This window comes from Schistocerca cancellata, chromosome 6, assembly GCF_023864275.1.
Source record: "Schistocerca cancellata isolate TAMUIC-IGC-003103 chromosome 6, iqSchCanc2.1, whole genome shotgun sequence".
Taxonomy (NCBI): Eukaryota; Metazoa; Arthropoda; class Insecta; order Orthoptera; family Acrididae; genus Schistocerca; species Schistocerca cancellata.
Genome location: NC_064631.1, coordinates 579,200,697 through 579,227,981, shown reverse-complemented (window position 1 = coordinate 579,227,981; position 27,285 = coordinate 579,200,697). Strand labels below are relative to the sequence as shown.

Below are 27,285 nucleotides of genomic sequence, written 5' to 3'. Positions count from 1 at the left end.
TTTGATTTTACTTCATATTTACAAAATGTAACCAGTTAAAAAGGTTGTGCCAACTAATGAAAATAGTGTAGAGATACAAAATGTTGCCACAATGAATGTGATGACAAATGATAGTGACACCGGAAACGTTGATCACATCAACGACAGCTGGGGATACTACATAAATTCAGTTTATGCTAATGGCAATAATGTCTTACCTCATGATCTACCATGCTCACGGTACACAAGACTAATTCCCAATTCTCACAGAGATACATTTTCTCGCATGAAGCCAGTGAAAGACATGCTAGTGTGAAGTCAGTAAGTTTCAATTTCCCCATGTCACGAGAATTTGTCTCAAATGTGACAGAACAAGACACAGGTACACAAGATGCTAATGCATCATAGTGCATTCAATGGAGGACATGTATAAAGGCCTCACTGACCTAATGAAGAATTTATTTAACAATTTTGCTACACAAAAAACTGACCAAAAGTTTAATGATTTAAAAATGAACAAAAACAAATGTTTGATGGTTTTAAGACTGACCTATCACAGAGGTTCAACAATTTACGTCAAAATCTACACACTACATTTCTAATGATTTAACATACAAACTTACAGATATGGGGAAGAAATTAAAGGTGGAATTATCCACTGATTTGTCTCAGGAAATTGACAACCTAGATCAAGCAGTGTCATCTATAGATGAGGCACAAGAGGAAATGGTAGGTAAACTAAAAATCGTGAGTGAAGTGCAGACTCAGAAACAAAAGGCTCAGTCAGAAATTCGCAGAAATTTAGAAACTGAAACGAGTATTGTTAATGAGTTGCAATCTTCACATAAAAGTTGCTGGAAGCAGTACAGAAGCTGTCAGTAAAACTGAGCACAAGAGCATAAGACTTAAATCAAAGCAGGTGAAGAGGTAGTAAAGGAAAGGGAAAATGAAATGACTGCTAGGATTGAGCTAAGCTTTGAGGCAGTGGATGAGAAGTTGCAGAGCAGTATAATTAATGCTGCAGATGTCACAAGAGAGATGCCAATAGTAAGCAATCAGGTGCAGTCAGAAAGGATAGATAGTAGTAACACTTATCAATCATTTGCTACCAACCCTTCAGACGGAGAAGAAAGGAATTAAAAAATGTAACAGGCACTGCCAATGCAATACCAGTTGTGCAAATATATCCAGAGTACAATCATGTGCCTCCGAACAATGCCATGGCAGCAACAGACAATACTGTGTGCTTGTCTACTTCATTAATGAATGGGGGTCTGCTCCGTCATGGGCAATTTTTGATTTGTTTCAACAGAGGGTAAGACAACAAAATCCATAGTGTTTATCAGAGCTTTTCACAACATGTTACCCTGCAACTGGTCAAAACCATAAAAATTCCGGTTCATTGTGGGTTACACACAACGTGATGTTTTATTGCGGGCAACAGATATGGCTCAGAGATGCCATATGTATGAGCAATTTTAATGGGCTTTCTTGGACAAATATTGGTCCACAGCAGTCCAAGAGAGGCCACATCGAGAGGCATTCAACTCACCACCATTCAGTAGTAAACATAGGAGACTGAGGAAGTATTTTGAAAAATACTTAAACAAACCTAGGTGTTGGACAAACCCAGTTTCCCACATGGATGTAATGAAAATACTGAAAAGTTGCCTGCCTGCCCGCCCAAATCAGGAAAAAGCTGATCACAACACCTGGAAAGATATAGAGTACTTCTTATTCGTACTCAACTCGGTTGACATAATTCATAAAGAGAGGCCGTCACAACCACAGAACATTAATACACAGTGCAGTGTGCACCTTAGCCAAATAGTCAACAGCAGAATGGCGACGGTGGCAATAACAAACACTGTTGGCACCCACATGCCCTGTGCAACAACAATAATACAAGAAATAATTATAGTAATGGTGAAACTGAAAGAACACACAAGGTTTCAAAGGAAATCACAAACAGAACTACAACAGACCAGCTTATACTGAACAGAACAGCTATAACCAACAAGTTCACAATGTGCACACAGCAGGTGGCAATAACCAATACACTAATTGGCAGGAACCAACTGCAAACAGACCATTCAGCAGTCCTCTGCCTGGGAATTACAATCAATACAATAGCAATCATATACCCAGTGTGCGTCAAGATCAAAGATAATTTAATTCTAGGGCAATACAGCACACAGACTGGCGAGGTCAAACCTACAAAGTGCCAGTTGTTGAAGTTACTCACAATGAAGAGGCTAACCCCTCGGGTCAGGAAAACTAACAGGTCACAACAATCCTCCACTTGCAAACCAATAGAAGGGATGGTGACATGCAATTTATTCCAAATTACTTTCCCAGATATGACTGAGTGGAAGATATGAAAGACCAACTGTTTCAGGAAGATGTAAACAACTTAGACAAGGATAATGAGGAGTCACTGCAAGCTGTAATTAATGCTGGGATATGTGATCTAGATGTACCTGTGGTATTTGATATGGGTGCATCAACAAATCTAATATCACAAGGTCTGTATAACAAGTTACAAAGATGATGATATATAACCAACTTTTCCGGTACTGAATTGTTGTATTCTGATTGCAGTGGGGAGCAAGTCAAAAGCAATTAAACTTCAGGTATTAACACCTATTACCATACCCATATTGTAGCTCTATTTTAGCTGTCACCAACCCCAAAGGTGGCATCAGGCTTGCACTTGACGCCTGAAGTACAAACAAAATCATTGTTCCTGTCAGGACATGGCCTGACAAGCTTGAAGAATAGTTAATGAAATTTCACAATGTTAAATACCTCACTATAATTGATTTAAAAGAGTCATATTGGCGAACAGCAGCACATGAAAATAGTGGGAAGTACACAGCCTTTGTGTGTGGGGACAGGAGCTAAGAATTTTGTGTTTTATTGTTTGGCTTGAAAGTAAGCACAGGTGTTTTCATTTCCACATTGGACAAAGTTTTGGGACCAGAACTCCTCAGCCGAGTCACTCTCTACGTTGATGACCGGTTAATAATTAATCCCACATGGGTGGGACATCTGAGGTTTTTGGCACATGTATTATGCCAATTATGAGAATATGGGGTCACAGCTAATTTAACAAAATCGAAATTTAGAATAGAGAAGGTCAAATTTCTGGGTCACACTACCTTGCCACAGGGTATAATACCTGATCCAGGAAAACTTGATGTGATCAAACATTTCCCACTGTTACAAATAAAGAATAACTCAAAAGTTGATGAAAATGAGCAAAAAGTGGTGGGGGATCACCACTTAACAAATGGCAATGGCTAAAGTGACAGTGCCCAATATGCAACCTAACTAAAATGATCTCACGTTGAGAGGACCAAGGGGATGTCGGCCAAGCTGCTGGGTAAGATTTAATTCCCCGGAGCTTGTTCCCTTGAAGGGAAGACCAGTGGTGATGCCAAAGTGACACCACATGCTAATAGACAGCAACATGGAGATCAGAAGAAATAGGTGAACTACTGGGCTGAGATAGGAGGAGTGCAGCCTTGGCAGCAGGCTCAACAGCTTCATTTCCTGTCAGACCTATGTGACGAGGAACCCACATAAACATCACAGTAGCTCCCTCAAAGAGTGAGTAAGTGAAAGCTTTCTTGCAGGCTCTGAAGTGCAGTGTGAGAATCGGAGCAGATGACAATTGAAAAGCCTGTGCCACTGGATGTACTGTAAGGCCTGATACTGGGCAAAGAGCTCTGTTATAAATACTGGGCAGCATTCAGGAAACTGATAGCAAAAATCATCAGTGCCAATGGCGATGGCACGCCCCACACCTCTGTCAGTCTGAGAGCAAACAGTGTACACAAACGTACCATCAATAATTACCGCCTTCGCCTTAGAAACTGCCAATTGGATTTACATGTAAGTGAGATAGTAGTCAGCAAATGGGTAGCACAAGGGAAATTGTCACTCAAGTCGATGTCAGAGAGATGGGCCACATGTGCTGATGGGCAAGGTGGGCAGTGCAGAACGAAAGGTCCAGATGGAAACAGGTGTACGTGCAGCCTGAAAGAAATGTGGGTGCTCCAGTGTAAAGGCAGATGAGGCTGAGTTGATTGAGAAGGTAAGCCAAGAGGGCACCTCTCAGATTAGGTTCTGGTTGGTTGGTTTGTTTGGGGAGTAAAGGGATAAACTGCTGGATTATCAGTCCCCATTTTTGAGGTCACACAGGTCTCAAATGAAAACCATATCCCAAATGAATCCTACCACTTAAAATTGTGGAAAGGAAAAAAGTACATAAAAAGAACTGTAACAACACAGCAGGAGAAAATGAAAGAAGCAAGCCAACAGGTTCTCGAAGAGCCCCAAAGGGGACGGTATGCATTAAAAGTCACTGAGCAGCAGAAAGGGGTGAGGGAGTTGCCCAATACGCTGGTGGAAGTCTGTCCTGATGACACCGTATGACAGAGGGATGCAGAAGGTACAAAGAGAAAAGGTAAAGCAAAGTAGGAGAATGCAGACTGTAACAACTAAAAGCATGGTGCTCAGTAAGATGGTTTGACTATGAACATCATTCTGGATGAGCAGCACAACTCCCCCATGAGATGGAATGCCATTATTGGGGTGAAGTGGACTGGAAAGAATTGTGAGAGATCAAAGCAGTCACAAGGCTGAAATTTTGTTTCCTGGAGGCATAAAACAAGTGGAAGCTGGGATTCCAAGAGCATCTGCAATTCCTCATTGTTGGTTCTAATGCTGAAAATGTTTTGTTGGGGGAGTCACAATGGGGAAAGGAGAGGAGGGAAAAAATGAAAGGTTGTCACCTCAGCAGCTGCCTAACTGCAGCCTTTAAAGACTCACTGCAACTGGGCATCCAGGCTGGAGGATCCAGTTCCATGAGATCCACAGAGGTGCCAGCATTCTCACTGGGTCGACCACCACTGGAGGGTGCCCACAAAGAGGGTTTAGTCACCACTACTGTGGAACCTAGTGATGAATGAACTCACTGAACAGTGCAATACTAGAGGCTGATTTTGCCACTGATACACAGATGACAGTCAGGGCAATACTTGGAAAACAATGGCACATAGTACTGTTAGAATTCGCAAACTGTACAAATTTTGTTCAGTGATTGCTGTGGTGTCTTCCGTATATGGCAAAACCAAGGTGAAACCACATTCAGACATTGTGGGGTTGGACAGCCACCCATCATTACAGAAGTCAGACGTCGGAGGCTGGGCAGACTGGTAAACTGGACAGGCGGCAAACTGTGAGGGAACAAACATCAGACTTTAATGCTGAGCACAGCAAAATGTGTGTGAACACACAGCGCAGTGAACACACTGAATGATGGGCCTCCACAGCTGACAACCTGTGTATGTGACAATGTTAACACCATGACATCGGCAACTATGACTGAAATGGGCACGTGACCATCAGCTCTGGACATTGGCACAGTGGAAGAGAGTAGCGTGGTCTGATGAATCCCGATACCTTTATCATGCCGATGGGAGCGCACAAGTCCATTGTCTTCCAGAGGAACAGCTCCTTGACACCTGCACTGCAGGATGGACAAAAGCTGGTGGTGGCTCTATTATGCTCTGGGGAACATTTCCATGGGTCAAGTGGTGCTTGTGCAAGGCACCACGATGGCCAAGGAGTATCATACAGTGGTTGCAGACTATGTATACCCTTTCATGACAATCATTTTTCCCGGTGGCAGTAGCATTTTTCAGCAAAATAATGCACCATGTATCACAGCCAGGAGTGTGGTGGATTGGCTCAAGGAACACTCGGGCAAGTTCCAATTGATGTGCTGGCCCCCCAATACACCAGATACGAACACGATTAAACACATCTGGGATGTGACTGAATATGGCATCAGATCTCATTGTCCACCTCCCCGGAATTTAGGGGAATTAGGTGACTTATATGTGCAGAAGTGGTGCCAACTCCCTCCAGCAACCTACCAAGGCCTCACTGCTTCCATGCTACTATGAGTCTCCACTGTTATCCTGGCTATTAGGTAGGTGGTCATAATGTTCTGTCTCATCAATGTATGAGGAAAGCATATCCAGCTTACCAACTGGAATCTTGGGATTCTCAATGAAACTACCAGTGGAGTGGATAGTGAAGTATCTAGGGGCAACTCAGGGTAAGAAACTATCATGGAGTCCTCACATAAGCAATACATGTTTGAAGGTGAAACATACTCTTGTAACAGGCTGTATATGCAGATAAATAAAAAAATCCCTGATTTTTGGGTTAAAAATACACTTTTTCCATGTTAAGTGACAGTATACTTTCCCTCAGAACTGTAAAACTGATCAATCCTTTGAATGGTTAAGGTTTTATACACCAATGGAGAACTTTCCAGCACTAGAACAGTGAGTTTTGGAAAGATCTTTTATGAGCAGCAATATGAACACTGCATATTTTTGTATTACAGAAGTTAATGACAAATTTCTAGTCTTCAGGGCTCAAAATCTTTCTAAGTTGCAGGTCCTTAAAATGTTAAGTTTTACATGAGAGTCAAACGCTCTGCAATTTAAGAAACTTATTGCACATTCTCACATGTAACATAATTAATTTTGCGAAAAATGAAATTTACTTCAAAAGCAATGCTTTTCAAACCACCATTCACAGTATTTTCCTGCAACCTGTTAGAAATATGTTTGTTTCAGCAGTTGCCAGAGAATGACAGAAGACAGGCATTACTGTGCATGCACAGCTACGATGACATAGGAAGCCTGTTTGTTCATACATATATAGCATTAAGAGATCTTACATTACATTGTAGAAGAAACAAGACATCAAAGGATATTCCAAGAGCAGCAGAATTACATAAACCATACTAAAATGCAGAATACAGCTTAAAGTGCACATTCATATGTCCAGATTTACAATGAAGTTGGCCCCAATCTGATATTAAGCTTTTCAATGTGGTTTTCAGGATGCAAATTTTCTAGCAGTTTCAGTACTGTAATATCTTATGTTTGATTCTTTATTATGGCATAATGCCATACATGTCAGATGATGAAAACATTCTCCTGAAATTCAGCAAACAGTTGGAATTAACCAATGGTGTGGAATGAAACACTTCGTTTCAAATAAATTGACTGCCTCTGCAGAAAAGATTAATAAAAGCCAAATACTTTCAGGATATCCTGAATCCCACACCATACAGTGAATATGGTAAAAACAGGAATGGTCAAAGAAACGCTGGCTGACTATACAAGAACTTCCAGCTGGTTCAGTAAAACTTTAACCGTCAAGTGGGTGTACCTATGAATAAAGTGCGTCAACCCCAAAAAATATTGACTTGTACTGTTCCATTGCTGTTTTACAATAGGGATCACATATCTAGTCCTTCATTATTGCTTCAGCTAACACAGTGATGAATTGCGCTGTCATACATCAAAATAAGCAGCAGTAATATAAAATAAACAGCGATCTCGGTAAGAAAAAAATTACGATACATGCAAGAAAGTGATCCAGATTCTGAGCTAGCAGCACAACCCCAAAATGAGGCACTTGTCAGTGAGGTAATTAGTAACTGAATAAGTGGTTGGCTGGGATCTGATGCAACTGTGCTGTTTAATGCTTTGAGTGGGTCATTACTGTGGGGTAGCACTTTTATGTGGCAACAGAGAGCTATAGTGAAAATTTATTTTATTATTGTTTAATTAAACAGCGATTTAGATAATATAATGTAAGTTTATTTTATCATTGTTCAATTAAACTATGGTTAAACTGTGGTTATGCTCATTCTGCATACCTCGGTAACAAAGCTGCTATTCTTTATACATGTGTACAAAGAAGATCACAGCATAACTACTCATAAAAAATGGTGCAACTGCTCAAGGGTTAAATGCAACAACTGGAGCTAGATAGCAGTGGAAGTATGAACCATGACATCATGCAGGACATGTAGTCTGGTTTACTAATCAGTCGAAAACAGATGAAGGCACTGGGGCTGGGGTACGTGGGGTACGGCTTAGACTACAGAGAGCAATTTCTCTAGCCAAGCTGGCCAGAGTATTCCAGGTGGAAATGTCTGTTACCAGGGATGGGCAGAAGAGAATTTCCATAGGCAATAGAAGATCGTAGTATTTACATTTTTTCAGACAGTCAATCAGCTCTGTAATTTTTTCAGCCTCTGCAGAAAGATCAAAGATCATTGCAAAATGTCACAAAGCCCTTCTGAGAATAAGGAAAAGCAAACAGGATAAACCTGCTGTGGGCCCCTGATCCCACAGGAATCAGTGGCAATGAACAAGCTGATAGGTTGGCCAGGACAGGTGTCATCACTCCATTTATTGGACCAGAACCTGTCCTAACCATCACTAAGTTTATGGTTAAGCAAAAACTATTAAACTGGATCAGAAAGCATGTGCATAATATCGGACTATGATCCAAAAACAAGAAGCTGGCAAGTTAATGGTGTCAAAGTCACGTTTCAAAGAAGCTGTGTGGTGAGAGTGATGAAAGTGCTCCACACCTAATCTTCCAATGTGAAGTGTTACAGGCCAAAAGACAGAGAATATTCGAGTAATCAAATCCTGAAGAAACTGCATCTAACAAAGAACTAGTAAAAGGCCTCTTACTACTCTTTAAGAGTACAGATTGGCTTTACTAGAATCACAGTGAGCAAAATCACCCTATAACCCTGTTTCAGCCCGGCCAATAGTGGGCTAGGACCACTTATGTTTTTACCTCGCGGTTCAAATCAAATCAAGATTAGAAAATTATGCAAGCAATATTAGTGAAAAGACAGACTACAATAATGTGATGTGTTGGTTTCTGAATAGATCTGGCAATCAGGTACATGAAATCACCTGTTTCATATATTTTATCTTTCCATTTTATAATCTCAAACATTTGTCTTAAGAGGAAAAAATGAACTCATCTTCCTTATAAATACACGGCTTGTAATCATAGCACCAGCCTAAAGTATTCAGACTGAATTTTCACTCTGCAGCAGATTGTGCCGATTTGAAACTTCCTGGGAAATTGAAACTGTGTGCCACAAGGGCACTCAGACCTGGGACCCTTGCCTTTCACACACAAGTACTTCACCAATTGAGCTATCCAAGCACAAATCGCAACCCACACTCACTCACGGCTTTACTTCCATCACTACCTCATCTCCTAGTTATCAACCTTCTCTCCATAACATCCTACTTTACTGGAGTGTGAGTCCTGCCAGATGTGGAGAAGAACTGTGAAATCTGGAAGATAGAGGAGATGACGAAATGATGAAATACAGCTATGAGAGCAGGTCATGACTTGTGGTCAGCTAGCTCAGTCAGTAGAGCACTTGTCCATGTAAGGCAAAGGTCCCAGATTCAGGTCCTGGTCTACCACACAGTTTTAATCAGTCAGAAAGATTTAAATCAGCACACACTCCATTGTAAAGTGAAAATTCATTCTGGAAATATTCTTTCACTCTTTCAAATTTAAAGGAAATTGCTGGAAGTGGTACTGTTAAGCTTCAGCTGCTGTATAATACGATCAAAAGTTCCATTTAAAACTGAGAAATAGTGCTGTAACATGCATTGTCATTCCATGTCAGTAAAGCATGAAGAGGACAATGGCAGCAACAATAACCATTATTTTTATCATCAAATTGAAATACACTTTTTTATTGAGTTCATCACTAATGACAAGATGTGTGTGGGGCTCATGGTACAATTCCACTCACTGTTCAATCCCTTCAATTGAAATGAACAGCAACACTGTCATTCTTTTTTCTTTATTGTGGGATCTGCAGCACATATCTTTTAGTAAACAACTAGCTGTCAAGCTTAAATTTCTACAACCGTTCAGATAATAAAATGCATTCTAATATATGTGAGCAACAGGAAAAACATTGCTGAAAAAATATTACACCCAACAACTACAGACAGCAATAATGGTTTACTCAAAGCTGACATATGTCCATCTACTACAGGACATGTACTGATGAAGGCAATGAAGCCGAAACAAGCTTTTTAAATACCAAGCAGCATACTGTCTTCCAATTCTGCGCATACTGCCATACTCAATTTTAAAATGTATGCTCAGGCATCTTTCACAATACAAAACCACTAAAAGTGAAGTGCACATACGCCATCAACTTTAAACCATACAAAAATTGACTCGGTGTCAACATTACCAGTACTTACAACAAGAGGCATACTTAAACTGAAATATGATGTTCAAATGTCCCTATTAAGTTTACTTCTGATATATGAATTGTGCAATAAGCATTAATGTCACAGGTGTCTAAAGATTCAAGGACAAGCTTATCTTTAATATTACCACAACATACAATTGTCGCTGTTATTCACCAACACCCATGTTGAGCAGTATCATTGTTCTCTGTGAGTCACAGCTCATGATTTGCCACACAACTTTGAGCCGTATGAAAGGAGGGACATGAGGGGAGGTGGTGGGGCCAATGACGTAACACTAATTTTACTAGGCACCACACTTGCTACTGCTGACGTATTGGAAGTAGATAAGGAAGCCAGACCAGAAGTTGTGGTTAGCGATAAGTGACGCCTACGTAAGTAATGTACCTGAAAGGAAGGAGTCAGCTGTCGTCCAGGTGTTCATGCAACAGCATTTTACGACTTACAGAGATGCCGCATTACTATAGCAGGACAGGGCGAATCCGTGGTATTGTTTATAAGTCTGTTGACAATATATCAATTACTACACAGGGCCAATTAGGAGCTCCACCTTTCCTTCTGGGCTATCTGTTTTTGCTGAAGGAGTTTTGAACTTTAAGTTTATGAAGAATAATACTGCTCAACATGGATGTGGGTGGATAACAGCCACAATTGTACAGTGTGGTAATGTTAAATATCAGTTTGGCCTTGAGTCTTTTGATGCCTGCGACATTATTGCTTATTGCACTTTTCAGACATCAGAAGTGTTTAATAGGGACATTGGAACATTATATTTCAGTTCAAGTATGCCTCTTAAGGACTCAATGCTTGTAAGGCCTATGAGACTGAGTCTATTTTTGTATGGTTTAACCCTTTCCACTCCAACGTCAAGTGGCGCTCAACATTGCGAATTTTGTTTTCCGCTCCGATGTCGAACCTTATTAGACACGATTTTACTGCTCTCACATGATCAGTTCTTAATTCCAACAGTACTAGGCATCACTGGTGCTTAATGCTGCCATCTAGGGGAACCTGCCTTAACTGGTGTCACACTGTTGCAGCTGTGTTGAAAGGAATGTTGGAATTATTACATTAAAGTTTGTGCATGCACAGTGGCTAATTCCTCACATTCAGTTCATTCTGAGGAAGAGATTTACAGCTTTTAGAGGAATCTTTAAGTGACACTGATATTGAGAGTTATTTGGATGATTAGTGTGATCCATTTCTAAACAATTCTAATGAAGAAGATGATGAAAACCAAGGAAATGCACATTTTTCTAGTGATTCACCAGAAGAGTCAAAGCAGATGTTGAGGGAAAATGACATTGACTTCACAGACTTTCCTTTCGACAATTCAAAGTGTGGTTTTATCCCTGAAACATATAATGTTCCATCATAGCCAGTTTGTTTCTTTCAGATAATTTTTACAGACAACCTATTTCAACAAATACCAGAATAAACAAACAGATGTGCTACAGCAAAAATATGTAACGTAACACCACTTCCACAACATTCTGCTTGGTGGGATTGGAGAAATGTTACCAAGGAAGAAATGAAACACTTCCGTGGTGTGCTACTGAATACGGCATTACAAAAGAGTAAGAACTTGCAGGACTTTTTTTCAGGAGAGTGGTTATAATCACCTGACTTCTTTTCAGACTGTTTTACACACAGGCGATTTATGCCAATTTTTTGGGCACTTCATGTTTCTAATCCAGAGAGTGCTACACATGTCAACACTCAGGTTCATCCATAACTGAGTAAAGTGAAGAATGTGTTGGGCTACTTGTCCCACACATTCCTCAAAATTTATCAAAGGTATTTAGCTGCTGATGAATCTTCAGTATCATTCAAGTCCCTTGTGCTATTCAAAATGTACAATCCCAAAAAAAACAAGAAAATGAGGACTCGGTGTTTATGTGATTTCAGATTCATCAAATGGTTATATTTGCAATTTGATACCCTATTTTGGAGCTGTGACAACAGAGTCATCAATTTGTCCAGACTCAGATGTTTCCAAGAATAGTTCTTCAATTGCTGGCTAATATCACAAATGCTACAGGCCAGCCAGGGTATCATTTGTACACTGACTGTTTTTATATAGGTGTTGCATTAGCTGATGAACTGTTGAAACAGAATGTGCACCTCATAAGAACAGTCCAAGACAATAGCAAAAATGTTCCAGCTCCAATCAAGAAGGAAGTTCTGTGTCTGAAGAAGCACAAAATAAAATGCATCCGCAATAAAAATAATGATGGTTCTAGCATGGCAAGATACATGAACAGTTCTCATGCTTTCTACAACAGTAAATAACTCAGTGGCACTTATAGAAAGCAGATACAGAAAGGAACGGAAAGAAATAATGAAACCAAATGTCATTATTGATTATACTTCAAAGATGGGTGGAGCTGATCAATCTCACCATTTTATTCCAGTTATGGTTTTCTAATGAAAGTCTGAAGTGGTGACAAAAACTGTACTTCTGTTTGTTGGAGGTAGGACTTGTAAATACCTATTCGTTACACAAGAATCACTGCGAGAAAAAGAACTTGAAAAATTGAAAACTGTCTCACAAAGTACTCCGTAAAACTCTTATAAGATACTTAGTTGGTGAAGAAAAAAATCCAGGACAGAAACAAGTATGTCGTTCAACTTCTCATGATGAGGAATGCTTGAATGGACAGTTGCACATTATCAACAAGTTCCTGGGAACAAGCATAAGGATTGTGCAGTGTGTTCAGGTAGAAAAAGAGAAAGGTGGCAGGAATGAAATTGTGTATTACTGTGAATCATGCACATGAAACCCAGCTCTCCACCCTGATGAGTGTTTGAAAAAATATCATACACTGAAAAGTTTTGTACTGTAATGTTTTGGAAATATATTTGCATGAAAGTGCACTTTTTGTTTTAATGTATACCCTAGCTGCTGGTCAGTGGCGTCATTGTTTCCATAGAGAAACTGCGCAATTCTCTGTGGTGTGATTGCCACCCAGGCAAAGGTGATTTAAATAAGAATGCGTGGAGTCACACTGTGTCTTTTTATGCTCGTACTATTATAATTAACTGTTTCTACATGAAGTAGGACTATACCAGATGGATGGTTTGATTCCATCTTCATCACATATACTGATCATCTTCCATTTCCATTATTCACTTGAGAATATCGACACCATACATTTCTTATTTGAGAGTTATGAAGTACGTGATGGTGTAATGCACGTGTACAGTATTTTATGGAGTGCAAAGGGTTAATGGTGTGTATACAACTGTCATATTCAGTTTTAAAATGTACACTTAGCCACCTTTCACAATACAAAAGCACTAAAATTGAAATGTTTTGAAGGAGCAAGCTTTTGTCATCAGAATTATTCTTGTGGAATGCAAAAGCACTAAAACTGATACATTTTGAAGGAGCAAGCTTTCATCATCAGAATTTTATTGCAAAAATAATTCTACCGCTAAAGGTGAAAGATGGTTGAGCCTACATTTTAACATCGAGTTAAATAACTGACCTCATATTCATCACGGATAAAATGAAACAGTGATTCACTACTTACATGACTGCGTTTACTGGATTATTTGCACCTGGTGTCCCTGGTTTGTTGCTTCCAAACCAACGTTTTGTTGCACTAAAAAGAGACCTACTGACTCCTTTCTTATTGGAAATCTGAAACACATCACAAATTGATTGATTTAAACTGTTGTTATACCTCCAGTTTATATGCAAGCGAATTACGCACTGCTAATCAGACTGCGAGAGTACCAATCTTACTGAGAAATATTAGTTTTGTTACAAAGTTGTGGAAAGCTGCCAATGTGCATTTAATCTATAAATTAGCATGTCTAACATAGCTTAAAAAAACACTACCTTCTAATATTTATACTTACAATATCACTTAATAGCTGAATTTGCTTTTCAACAAAGGGGAGAAGAGATTTAAGGCAGAAATCTTGGGCAAATAATCTTAGCCGCTCCAAATCGCTTGCACTCAAGCAGCTGCCATGCTGAATAACAATGTTGTTGGCACCAGCTGCAGAATGGCCAGCCCAAACGTTGTCATTAATGTGGCATGGAGCAGAGAGAACTTCACTGTGCTGTTTCTGTAAGCAAATAAAGGAAATGTTACACAGTAGCTAATTACACTAGTGTGTTAATTAATGTGGGGAAAAACAGACTTCCAGAACAGAAAATTACAGCCAACCACCTTCATCCTAGTATGCAATACTTCTAAGGTGCAAACCAAGCTTCCCATTACATAATTTAGCAGTAAAGGAGACCACTCACCAAACAGCAGAAGTACTGAGTCATCAAAAGGCACACACAAAAGACAATGAAGAATTGCAAGCTTTAGGAAGAGATTCTTTGACAAACCCGAGTACAAACATGCCCCCCCCCCCTTTACACACACACACACACACACACACACACACACACACACACACACACACACACACACAAAAAGTGTCCCTAGATTGTGCCGGCCAAATACACCTGACTTCGTATGTTAATAACACTGGAATATAGTGCAATGATACTTTTATTTGAGTACATCCATTGTGAAAGTAGTGATACTCTATGCTCGTACTATTATAATTAACTGTTTCTACACGAAGTAGGACTATACCAGATGGATGGTTTGATTCCATGTTCATCACATATACTGATCACCTTCCATTTCCATTATTCACTTGAGAATATCGACACCATACATTTCTTATTTGAGGGTTATGAAGTACGTGATGGTGTAATGCACGTGTACAGTATTTATAATTGCTCTTTGAAAGCATGTGTTACCCATTTTTATTTGCTGATAAACCTCGTTCAGTGGCAGACATCTGCCAATTTATCCACCATTGGACTTCTTTTCTGGGTGGACACAAATCATAATGAACTTTCAAAGCAAATTATTTACACATGTTTACATCAGAGAAAAATCATAAAACAGTAACCCAACCCTGAAAAACAACACAGCTGACAGGAAGTCGAGTATATTATCACAGTATAACACCACTAAATGATCAAAAGCACATCAGCATTGCATGAATCCACCTGCATCATTGTACATAGCAGGCAGCTGTGCTTTTGGGAGTTAAGATGGGAGCTAATGCTAGCAGGGCAACATAAGTTGGTCAACTCAGTCAAATTAACACTAGGCAACAACATTAATGGCCTCTGGTCGTTCAGCTCATGAAGACTGCTGTGTTATCAACTTGGTTGAATGTGCACAGACAGCAGCTACCTTTTCTTTTACAGGCAGCTGCAATAGTTGAAGTGTAATCTACTTCCCTACAATCTGGTTCATTATGCACTACAAACCATTTCATAATAAATGAAGTGTATCTAATAAGTATGAGATACACATTACAGAATGTAATGCATATTCATGCTTTTCCAGCCATAAAAACATGAAGAAAAACCAGTAATACAGATTCTCATGCCGCAGAATGGATTTTATAATGAACTGCACCTTAAAGAATGGATTACACCCTCTGTTGCCTCCTACTTTATCAACAAAATGAAAGAATCAATTCTAAAACACTCACAGCAGGATGAACAGCATTTTTAACTGTGTTGTATTTTAGTCAGAAAAGTGAGATAAGTAAAATAAAAAGTCAGTTACAGAACAGATTATGCTCTGAACTACTTTTTACTGCACAGACAGCTTGACGAGAAAGTAAATGTTCTATGAAAATTACAAAATAAATTTACATCCCATTCACATACATATTTATTCAGATGTTTCACTGTCACTGCCTTCAGAACTGAAACCGCTGGATGTGGATGCCACACTGACAATTCCCAAATCCATTATTTTGCCTCTAACGACTTTTCTGGTAATCTTCTTCTTTCAGTTTGTCAGTGGGATGTAAGCAACCTTCCCAATCAACAGTACCAATTTTTGTCAATTGCTTCATGGATCAGCCTTTCAGTGCTGACTCCCCTAAATGCATTATTTTTTATCTGCTACATACCCCTTCATCGTTGCCCACATCACTACTACTGACAATGATAAGGAGGTTCTCTTATCACCCCGTGACCACATTACAGTGTTATGGAACCAGTTGCATACTTTTTACCCTTCCATTTCACTGATGAAGTCTTCCATTTGTAAGGTATGAGACCATCCAAACTGGCATGTAGTAATTCCATGGAAACAAAATATCATAGAAAAATTTATTTCTGATGCGTTTTGAGTCACCATCTGATAACTGTTGCGAAATATACTTAAGAGACTAATTAGAAAAGCTAATACATAATAATTATAAGGGCAATGTAACATCAGGAACCGAAGTACTGCACATACTAAGTACAAGTGGGTGCCAGACTGACTTTTGGAATCTTAATCAGCTTCAAGAGGTCTGTTCTTGCTTGTGTTTCAGTATGTCATATATTATTACAACACAGACGTGAAAGAATATCACTTTTTCTCGTGTTTGTAGTGGGATGCTTGTCGAGAATAACAGTGACAGCTTGCATTGTCCATAACAATAACAGTGCCTCGATTAAAATAAGTGAAGAGCTGACTCTGAAACCATTCTCAAAATGTTTCTCCATTCATTTCGAAATAAGAGTCACTTTTGGAAATTCACTGGAATATAAGTTAACTTTGATGCACAAATTTGGTAGCAGCAGAACCAGTATGACATAAGATGCTTTCCTTTTCCCATTGGAACTTTCAAGATGCCTTGTCCCTATGTTGTTTGCAAAATAAAATTTCTAGTGCAGTTTTGATTTACCAAAGTCTTGTCCAAGTAACGCACAGGTGCCATTCATTTTGGTCTGATGTCACGCACTGTTCTTAGCTCGTGTCATTAAAAATTTCTGCCTGTCATTAGATTTTACGTATTTAAATCTGATGTTCTTCAATATTCTTTGGACAGATCTTGAACTTACTTCAAACCCAGTAGCTTGACCCATAACAATTAGCAATTTCATTGTCATGGGGAACTTGCCTATTTCATAAAATTTGAAAACCTTTTTACACAAAACAGCCTGATTGAAGTCATCTATTCCTGTTACCTGCTTTGGCACATTATGTTTATTCCGTGGAGATCAAAATTCCATATTTCCAGTTGTCTGCTGACACAGCTTGACCTCTTGCACAATTCAATTCATCTGGCAGTATGTTCACCAAAATCACCACAGGCCACTGCAGGGTGTTCCTGCACCTTGGCGACTGCACAGACTGGCTCATCTCATGTTTGAAGAACGAGTACACTTTAAAAATAGGGTCCCTTGCCTGGTTTTAAGTGCCTGATGCCTTCTAGATATTTTACCCATCATAAGAAAACTTACAGAACACACGGAATACCACAGAAATCAGCCAATCTTAGTTTTGTGCTTGTAAAACTCAATAGAACATTCAAATATAATGGAAGTTCACACAGTACAGAGTGCAGAAACCGACTGGCTGGCTGCACAGTGTCTACTGTGCATTCCCTGCCCAGAGGCCATCAACACTGTTGCAGACTGTAGTATCTGAACTACAATAGTAGAAATTTGGCAGATCGAAGCACACCTAAATTCAGAGATGTCAAGGTAATTAAATGTTTACTCTCCTGATTTTCAAAGTTGGCTGCAGAAACTGCTAACCACAGATATGACATCCAAATTGTCCATCTACACATAAAAAGATTCATTGGTAAATCCAGGATGGAATAACGGCAATATTATGAAAATGATAGATTGCTACTCACCATCTCACCATATAGAGAAGATGTTGAGTCGCAGCCAGGTGCAATGAAAAAGATTGCTAAACAAGTAAGCTTTTGACCAAAAGGCCTCCTCTTGACTTAGACAACATACATACACACACATTCATGCAACTACAACTCATAGACATATCACCACTGTCTCAACTGCCAAGGCCAGACTGCAAGCAACAATATATGATGAGTGAAGCAGTCTCGATAGTGAGATACGGTAAAGAGCTGCTTGCGGGAGCACACAGGGATGAAGTGGGAAGAAGGTAGGACAGCTAGGTGCTTTAGGAGGTTATATGGAGTGCAGGGGGGTGGGGGGGTGGGGAGGGGGAGTGAGGTGGAAGAGGGGAGTGGGAAGACTGAGTGCATTGGTGGAATAGAAGGCTTTGTAGTGCTGGAGTGGGACTAGGGAAGGGGATGGCAGGTGAAGGACAGTGACAAACAAAGCTTGAGACCAAGAAGTTTACAGGAATCTCGTATATATTGCAGAGAGAGTTCACAACATTGCAATTCAGAAAAGCTGTTGTTGGTAGGAAGGATCCAGATGGCAGAGGTTGTAAAGCAGCCACTCAAATGAAGAATGTTGTTTTGGGCAGTGTGCTCAGCAACTGGGTGGTCCAGCTATATCTTGGACACAGTTTGTTTGTGACCATTCATGTGGACAGACAGCTTGTTGGTTATCCTGCCCACATATAATCCAGCACAGTACTTGCAGCTTAGCTTGTATATCATATGACTGGTTTTCACAGATAGCCATGCTTTTCATAGGTTACATGACACTTGCCTGAAGTGAGGGTGGTGGTGGTGGTGGTGGTGGTGGTGGTGGTAGGATATATGGGACAGAATGTGTGTCTAGGTCTATTACAGGGGTATAAGCCATGAGGCAAGAGGTTGGGAGCAGGGGTTGAGTGGGGATGATTTTTTTTTTTTTTTTTTTTTTTTTTTTTTTGTGGTTTTAGGGCGCACAACTTCAATGGTCATTAGCGCCCTGACTACTCTAAGAATGCACCGCGATGCACAAGTTGACAACAACAACTAAAAGGGAAAACACGATAAAAGACAGACTGACAGGCATAGGATTAAAAAACAACATCATCAAATGTCCTTAGCGAGGTTTGTCAAATTGATAAAACAAAGAACACGAGCAGCTGCTCGTGGGTCATCCGCTAAAATGGCATCGAAAGTATTAGGCAGGTTAAGATCGAGGCGCAGTGTGTTAAGATCTGGACAGGACATTAAAATGTGTCTAACCGTCAGCAAGTGCCCACATGGGCAGAACGGCGCCGGCGCAGCCGTCAGCAGATGGCGATGGCTGAACCGGCAGTGTCCAATTCTTAACCGGGCTAAAACGACCTCCTCCCGCCGAGAAGGGCGGGAGGAGGACGTCCAAGCCACGGGAAGAGGTTTTAAGGCCCGAAGCTTGTTGTCGGTAAGTGCAGCCCAATCGGCATGCCACAGCGATAAGATTCGCCGACAAATGACCCTGCTAAAATCGGACGAAGGGACACAACAAGAAGCTGTCCGAGGCTGGAGGACCGCAGCCTTGCCCGCGGCATCTGCAGCTTCGTTCCCAGGGATACCGACATGGCCAGGAACCCACATAAAGCTAACCGGAGAACCGACGTCCACCAGCTGCTGAAGAGAGCGTTGGATCCGGTGTACAAAAGGGTGAACTGGGTACGGATGACTGAGGCTCTGGATGGCGCTCAGGGAATCTGAGCAGATGACATAAGCAGAATTTCGGTGGCGGCAGATGTAAAGAACAGCCTGGTAGAGGGCAAAGAGCTCAGCTGTGAAGACCGAACAATGGCAATGGAGCCGGTATTTGAAACTTTGTGCCCCGACAATAAAGGAACACCCGACCCCGTCATTGGTCTTAGAGCCATCTGTATAAATTAAAGGCATGTTGATGAACTTCGAACGAAGTTCCAAAAAACGGGAGTGGTAGACCGAACCGGGGGTGACCTCTTTTGGGAGCGAGCTGAGGTCAAGGTGAGCGCGGACCTGAGCCTGGAGCCAAGGTGGCGTGCGGCTCTCGCCCACCCGAAAGGTTGCAGGGAGTGAAAAATTAAGGTGTTGAAGGAGGCGATGAAAGCGAACTCCAGGGGATAGCAGGGCAGAGACATACAACCCGTATTGACGGTCAAGAGAGTCGTCAAAAAAGGAACGATAAGATGGATGGTCGGGCATTGACAGTAACCGACAGGCATACCGACAAAGCAGTATATCGCGCCGGTAGGTGAGTGGCAATTCGCCAGCGTCAGCACGAAGACTCTCTACGGGACTGGTATAAAATGCTCCGATCGCAAGTCGTAGACCCCGATGTTGTATGGAGTTGAGGCGGCGTAAGATGGATGGCCATGCAGAGGAGTAAACGAAGCTCCCATAATCCAGCTTGGAGCGGACGATCGACCGATATAGACGAAGTAGGACGGTTCGATCCGCTCCCCACGACATACCACTGAGAACACGGAGGACATTTAAAGAACGGGTACAACGGGCGGCCAAATATGACACATGTGGAGACCAGCTAAGTTTCCTGTCAAAGGTAAGGCCTAAAAATTTGGTTGCCTCCACGATTGGGAGAGCAACGGGACCGAGTCGTAAGGACGGTGGGAGAAACTCTTTGTAGCGCCAGAAGTTAATACAGACCGTCTTCTCGGCAGAAAAACGGAAGCCATTGGCGACACTCCAGGAGTAAAGACGGTCAAGAGAACGCTGAAGACAGCGCTCCAGGACACGTGTACACTGCGCGCTGCAATAGACGGTAAAATCGTCCACAAAAAGGGAGCCTGATACATCAGCTGGGAGGCAATCCATTATTGGATTGATCGCGATGGCGAAGAGAGCGACGCTCAAAACTGAGCCCTGTGGCACCCCATTCTCCTGGCGAAAGGTGTCGGACAGGACAGAACCCACACGTACCCTGAACGGTCGATCCATTAAAAAGGAACGAATAAAAAGAGGGAGGCGACCGCGAAGGCCCCATGTATGCATGGTGCGGAGAATGCCCGCCCTCCAACAGGTGTCGTAAGCCTTCTCCAAATCAAAGAACACAGCCGCGGTCGGGCGCTTGCGCAAGAAGTTATTCATAATGAAGGTTGACAAGGTAACCTGATGGTCAACAGCAGAGCGGCGCCTACGAAATCCACATTGTACATTGGTAAGTAGGCGTCGAGACTCGAGCAGCCAAACCAATCGAGAGTTAACCATTCACTCCATCACTTTACAGACACAGCTGGTAAGCGAGATAGGTCGATAACTGGAAGGCAAGTGCTTGGCCTTCCCCGGCTTAGGAATCGGGACAACAATAGACTCGCGCCAGCATGCGGGAACATGTCCCTCAATCCAGATGCGATTGTATGTACGAAGAAGAAAACCTTTACCCGCAGGAGAAAGGTTCTTCAGCATCTGAATATGAATAGAATCAGGCCCTGGAGCGGAGGACCGTGATTGGCCAAGTGCGGTTTCGAGTTCCCGCATGGTGAATGGGGCATTATAACTTTCACAATTCGAGGAGCGGAAGTCAGGTGGCCTAGCCTCCTCTGCCTGTTTGCAGGGGAGGAAGGCAGGGTGGTAATGAGCGGAGCTCGAAACCTCTGCGAAAAAGTGGCCGAAGGCATTGGAGACAGCCTCAGGGGCCACAAGGACTTCATTCGCGACCTTCAAGCCAGAAACTGGGGAGTGGACCTTAGTGCCAGATAGCCGGCGCAGGCTACCCCAGACAACAGAAGAAGGAGTAAAACTGTTGAAGGTGCTTGTGAAAGCAGCCCAGCTGGCTTTCTTGCTTTCTTTAATAATACGACGACACTGAGCACGTAATCGTTAATAATTAATACAATTCGCCACTGTAGGGTGGCGTTTAAAGGTGCGTAAAGCACGTCGACGAGCACGTAAAGCGTCTCTACATGCTGCGGTCCACCAGGGGACCGGTACGCGACGTGGAGAAGAAGTAGGGTGAGGGATGGAATATTCAGCAGCAGCGAGAATGACTTCCGTGAGGTGTGCGACCTGACGATCGCAGCTTGTGAAGGTTTGATCCTGAAAGGTCGCCCTGGAAGAGAAGCGCCCCCAGTCTGCCTTGGAGATGGTCCAACTAGAGGAGCACGGAGAGGGAGTATGCTGCAGGAGATGGATTACACACGGGAAGTGGTCGCTCGAATATGTATCAGCAAGTGCATACCACTCAAACCGGCGTGCAAGTTGGGGAGTACATATAGAGAGGTCTAAATGGGAATAGGTGTGAGATGTGTCCGAAAGAAAAGTAGGGGCGCCAGTATTGAGGCAGACAAGATTGAGCTGGTTGAAAAGGTCTGCTAACAAGGAACCCCTCGGGCAGGATGCTGGAGAGCCCCAAAGGGGATGGTGGGCATTGAAGTCTCCAGTTAACAAAAATGGTGCAGGTAGCTGAGCAATAAGTTGCATCATGTCTGCCCTGGTAACGGCAGATGACGATGGAGTGTAAACGGTACAAAAGGAAAACGTAAAAGTGGGGAGAGTAATGCGGATGGCAACTGCCTGCAGGCCGGTGTGCAACGTGATGGGATCGTAGTAAATATCATCCCGGACCAGCAACATAACCCCTCCATGAGCTGGGTACCTACCATAGGGGGTAGGTCAAAACGCACAGAGGTGTAGTGTGCCAAGGCAATTTGATCGCATGGGCGTAGCTTCGTTTCCTGGAGGGCTAACGAGCGGACGATGCAAGCGGAGCAGCAACTTCAAGTCCTCTCGGTTGGAGCGAATGCTGCGAATATTCCAGTGAATAAGTGCCATCGTAAGAAAAGGAAGATGAAAAAAGGGGTCACCTCGAAGGCCGCTGAGGGCATGGCTTCGAGCGAGCACCGCCGCCGCTATCAGTAGGCGGACAGTCATCGTCCATTGGGTCCATAGGTTCATCGGCCATCTCGGGAGGATGGCCGGGAGGGGGAGCTTCCTCCGCTGGTGAACGGCCAGATGTACGGCTACCAGCGGTGCGGCCAGGCGAAACGGATGACGGCCTGGGGCGGCAACCGCTGGGTGGCGCAGGAGAAGAAATGCGCCGTGGCGGAGAAGGAGAACTGTGCTTCCTATGCGCCTTTTTGGAAGGACGTTTGGTGGAAGTACCGGTCGAAGGCTGGGAGGTCGAGGGACGGAGGAAGTCTGCACGGGATGGTTCCTTCTTGAAGGCCCGTGCATCTGACTTCGGGGTCTTCGACTTAGCAGAAGCTGAGGAAGGGGCTGGTGTCTGTGGGGTGATGGGAGGAAGAGGAGACGTCGACCGCGCGATCTTAGCACTGGCCGAACGGACGACTGTGGTGCTGAAGGTCAGATCGCATGTCTGGGTTGCTACCTCCCGGGTAGTCCGAGGAGAGGCGAGGACAGTACTGTATTTCCCCGCTGGGAGCAGCGTGGGCTTCCTACTAGCCAATAGTTTGCGAGCAGCCGAGGTGGACACTTTCTCTTTGACCCGAATTTCTTGGATACAGCGTTCTTCCTTATAGACAGGACAGTCGCGGGAGGATGCGGCATGGTCACCCTGACAGTTCACACAACGAGGAGACGGAGGTGGACAGTCACCCTCATGGGCATCCCTGCCACAAGTGACACATTTAGCCGCATTGGAACAAGACTGTCGAGTGTGATTGAAACGCTGACACTGGTAGCAGCGCGTAGGTGTCAGGACATAGGGGCGAACAGAAATAACCTCGTAGCCCGCCTTGATGCGCGATGGCAGCTTAACACTATCGAAGGTCAAGAAAAGTGTCCGGGTCGGTACAAGGTCATTGTTGACCTTTTTCATGACCCGATGGACAGCCGTCACGCCCTGCTCAGCGAGGAAAGATTGAAGCTCCTCGTCAGTCAATCCGTCGAGGGAGCTAGTATAGACTACACCACGAGACGAATTCAAAGTTCGGTGGGCCTCCACCCGGACAGGGAACGTGTACAGGAGGGTGGCCCGAAGCAGTTTTTGTGCCTGAAAGGCACTCTCAGTTTCTAGTAATAAGGTGCCGTTACGCAACCTGGTACAAGATTTGACAGATCCGGCTATGGCATCTACGCCCTTCTGAATAACAAAAGGGTTGACAGAGGAAAAATCCTTTCCGTCCTCAGATCGAGAAACTACGAGGAACTGTGGGGCAGGCGGTAGTACTTTTGTCACTGTTGGCTGGTCACGTTTCCGTTTTTGGGTCGAAGTCGAGAGAGATGGAGTAGAATCCATTGCGGAGGAATCCCCCATGATTGCCAGCGTCTCCGATGGCGCGCTCCTTCCTTGTGGGGACCCTCTCAGAGGGCACTCCCACCTTAGGTGAATGTTTACACCTCAGGTCACACCTCCCGAGAAACAGACGGAGGGACCAATCGGCATGGTCAGAAGGTATCAGCTCAGGCAATCACCCCTCCCCGGGCCTGGCCTTTACCAGGGGGTACGCGCGTGCCTTACATGTCTACCCAGGGCGGGGACTTACGCGTTACCCCGTCACCGGCTACGCGTGCGAACGCGTGGGTCGGCCTTCAGGCACGCACAGGGAGGAAGGAAGAAGAGGAAAAAGAAGAGAGAGAGGGAGAAAGAGGACAGACTGTCTCAAACACCAAGGCGGAGACCAGAGAAGGCAAGGAGAAGAAGGCAATGAGAAGGCAAGGAGAAGAAGGCAATGAGAAGGCAAGGAGAAGAAGGCAATGAGAAGGCAAGGAGAAGAAGGCAATGAGAAGGCAAGGAGAAGAAGGCAATGCGAAGGCAAGGAGAAAAAGGCAATGAGAAGGAAAGGAGAAGAAGGCAATGAGAAGGCAAGGAGAAGAAGGCAATGAGAAGGCAAGGAGAAGAAGGCAATGAGAAGGCAAGGAGAAGAAGGCAATGAGAAGGCAAGGAGAAAAAGGCAATGAGAAGGCAAGGAGAAAAAGGCAATGAGAAGGCAAGGAGAAAAAGGCAATGAGAAGGCAAGGAGAAAAAGGCAATGAGAAGGCAAGGAGAAAAAGGCAATGAGAAGGCAAGGAGAAAAAGGCAATGAGAAGGCAAGGAGAAAAAGGCAATGAGAAGGCAAGGAGAAAAAGGCAATGAGAAGGCAAGGAGAAAAAGGCAATGAGAAGGCAAGGAGAAAAAGGCAATGAGAAGGCAAGGAGAAAAAGGCAATGAGAAGGCAAGGAGAAGTCAAGGGAAAGAGTAAGGAAGACAGTGAGGTGGAGAAGAGCAAAGAAAGGAACCAACAAAAGGAAGGAAGAAACGAGAAGTGAAAAACCAAAAAGACCACGATTATAGGTGGTGGAACCGTCCGTATCCGGACGCAGGCGCTAACTACCCCCGTGAGGGGGATGGACTCCTTTTAGTCGCCTCTTACGACAGGCAGGAATACCTCGGGCCTATTCTAATCCCCGGACCCGCAGGGGGGGAGTGGGGATGAACAAGGATATTGTGTAGGTTCGTTGAGCAGCAGAATACCACTGCGGGAGGGTCATTTTAGGGCATGACAAGAGGTAGTTGAAAACCAGGTGGAAAACATGATTCAGTTGCTCCAGACCTGAATGGTACTGAATTATAAGGGGAATGCTCCTCTGTGGCCAGGCTGTGAGACTTTGGGAGGTATAGGTGACTGGATAAATAAGGCATGGGACATTTGCTTCTCTACAAGGTTGGGCGGGTAATTACAGTCTTTGAAGGTGTCAATGAGATGCTTGGTATATCTGCAAAGGGACTGCTTGTCACTTTGGCTGTGACAGACACACGTGGTTAAGCTGTTTGGAAGGGACTTCTTGGTATGGAATGGGTGGCAGCTGTCGAATTGGAGATAGTGGTATTGGTTGCTATGTTTGATATGGACAGAGGTACTGATGATGCCATTTTTGAGGTGGAGGTCAACATCAAGGAAAGTTGCTTGTTAGGTTGAGGAGGAAGAGGTGAAGTGAATGGAAGAGAAGGTGTTGAGGTTCTGGAGGAGTGTGGACAGGGTATACTCACTCTCATCACCAAAATTTCAACAACAAATCTGACCCAGGGGAGAGGGTGGTATTCAGGATTGTTAGGAAGGATTCCTCTAGATGGCACACAAATAGGTTGGCATAGGATGGTGTAATGCCTGTGCCCATTGCTGTACCATGTATAGGTTTGTTGTTGATGCCTTTAAAGGAGAAGTAATTGTGGGTGAGGGTATAGTTGGTCATGGTGAGCAGGAAGGACATTGTACGTTTGGAACGCATCGAGTATTGAGAAAGGTATTCTTCAATAATGGCAAGGCCATGGGCACTAGGGAAGTTAATGTAAAGGGAAGTAGTATCAATACTGAAAAGCAGGACATCATGTGGTAGAGGAACAGGAACTGTGAAGAGCTGGCAGAGGATATTAGCTTGCCGCTATTTAACACTACCTTTCCCAATGCTTGATGGATTCCTAACATACAACCTCCTTCCTGCTCACCACTATCAACTATACCCTTACCCACGATTACTTTCCTTTGAAGGCATCAAATACAAACCTATACATGCTGCAACGATGGGCACCTGCATGGCACCATCCGATGCCAACCTATTCATGGGTCATCTAGAGGAATCCTTCCTAACCTCCCAGAATTCCAGCCCCTCATCTAGTTCAGATTCATTGCTGACATTTTGATGATATGGATGAAGGGTGAGGATACCCTGTCCACATTCCTGCAGAACCTCAACACCTTCCGCCATTCACTACATCTGATCCTTCTCAACTAAACAAACCACCTTCCTCAATATTGACCTCCACCTCAAAGATGGCTACATTAGTACCTCTGTCCATATCAAACCTACCAACCAATACCAATACCTCCAATTCAACAGCTGCCACACATTCCATACCGAGAAGTCCCTTACATAAAGCCTAACCACCTGTGGCTACTGCATCTACAGTGACAAACAGTCCCTCTCCAAATATAGCAAGCGTCTCACTTAGGCCTTCATAGACTGTAATTACCCATCCAAACTTTTAGAGAAACACATCTACCGTGTCTTACCTATCCAGTCATCCATACCTCCCAAAGTCTCACTGTCTGGCCACATTCCCCTCACGACTCGGTACAACCCATGACTGGAGCAACTGAATCACGTTCTCCTCCAGGGTTTCAACTATGTCTTGTCATGCCCTGAAATGAGGAATGTATTACTCACCCCTCTCACAGTGGTATTCCACTGCCCACCAAACCTACTCAATATCCACCTTCATTCCTACTCAACTCCTGCTCCCAACCCATTGCCTCATGGCTCATATCCCTGTAATAGACCTAGATGCAAGTCCTGTCAGTCACAAGCAACACCTATCCCATGAAAGGCAGGGCTCCCTGTGAAACTAGTCATGTGATATACAAGTTAAGCTGTTTCACAGCCTATACCATCTGGATCCTTCGTACCAGCATCAGCTTTTTTGAATTGCACAGGTGGGAACCCTCCCTACAATATGTATGACATTCCCCAAACCCTTGTGGCCTCAACCTTTGTTAGCCACTTCATCCACAATCCCCTTCCTTGTTCCCAC

The 27,285-nt window shown here is 43.3% G+C and overlaps 1 protein-coding gene across 3 annotated transcripts in view; it reads right to left on the bottom strand.

The window, feature by feature from the left end:
* LOC126191356 (trafficking protein particle complex subunit 8) overlaps positions 1–27,285 on the bottom strand; it is a 313,324-nt gene that overhangs the window by 241,050 nt on the left and 44,989 nt on the right. For all 3 annotated transcript variants that reach the window (XM_049932196.1, XM_049932197.1, XM_049932199.1), the window contains 2 exons: positions 13,998–14,210; positions 13,667–13,776 (listed from right to left, as the gene is read on the bottom strand). In XM_049932196.1, coding sequence (XP_049788153.1) covers positions 13,667–13,776; positions 13,998–14,210 — 323 coding nt within the window. The remainder of the gene's footprint in view (positions 1–13,666; positions 13,777–13,997; positions 14,211–27,285) is intronic.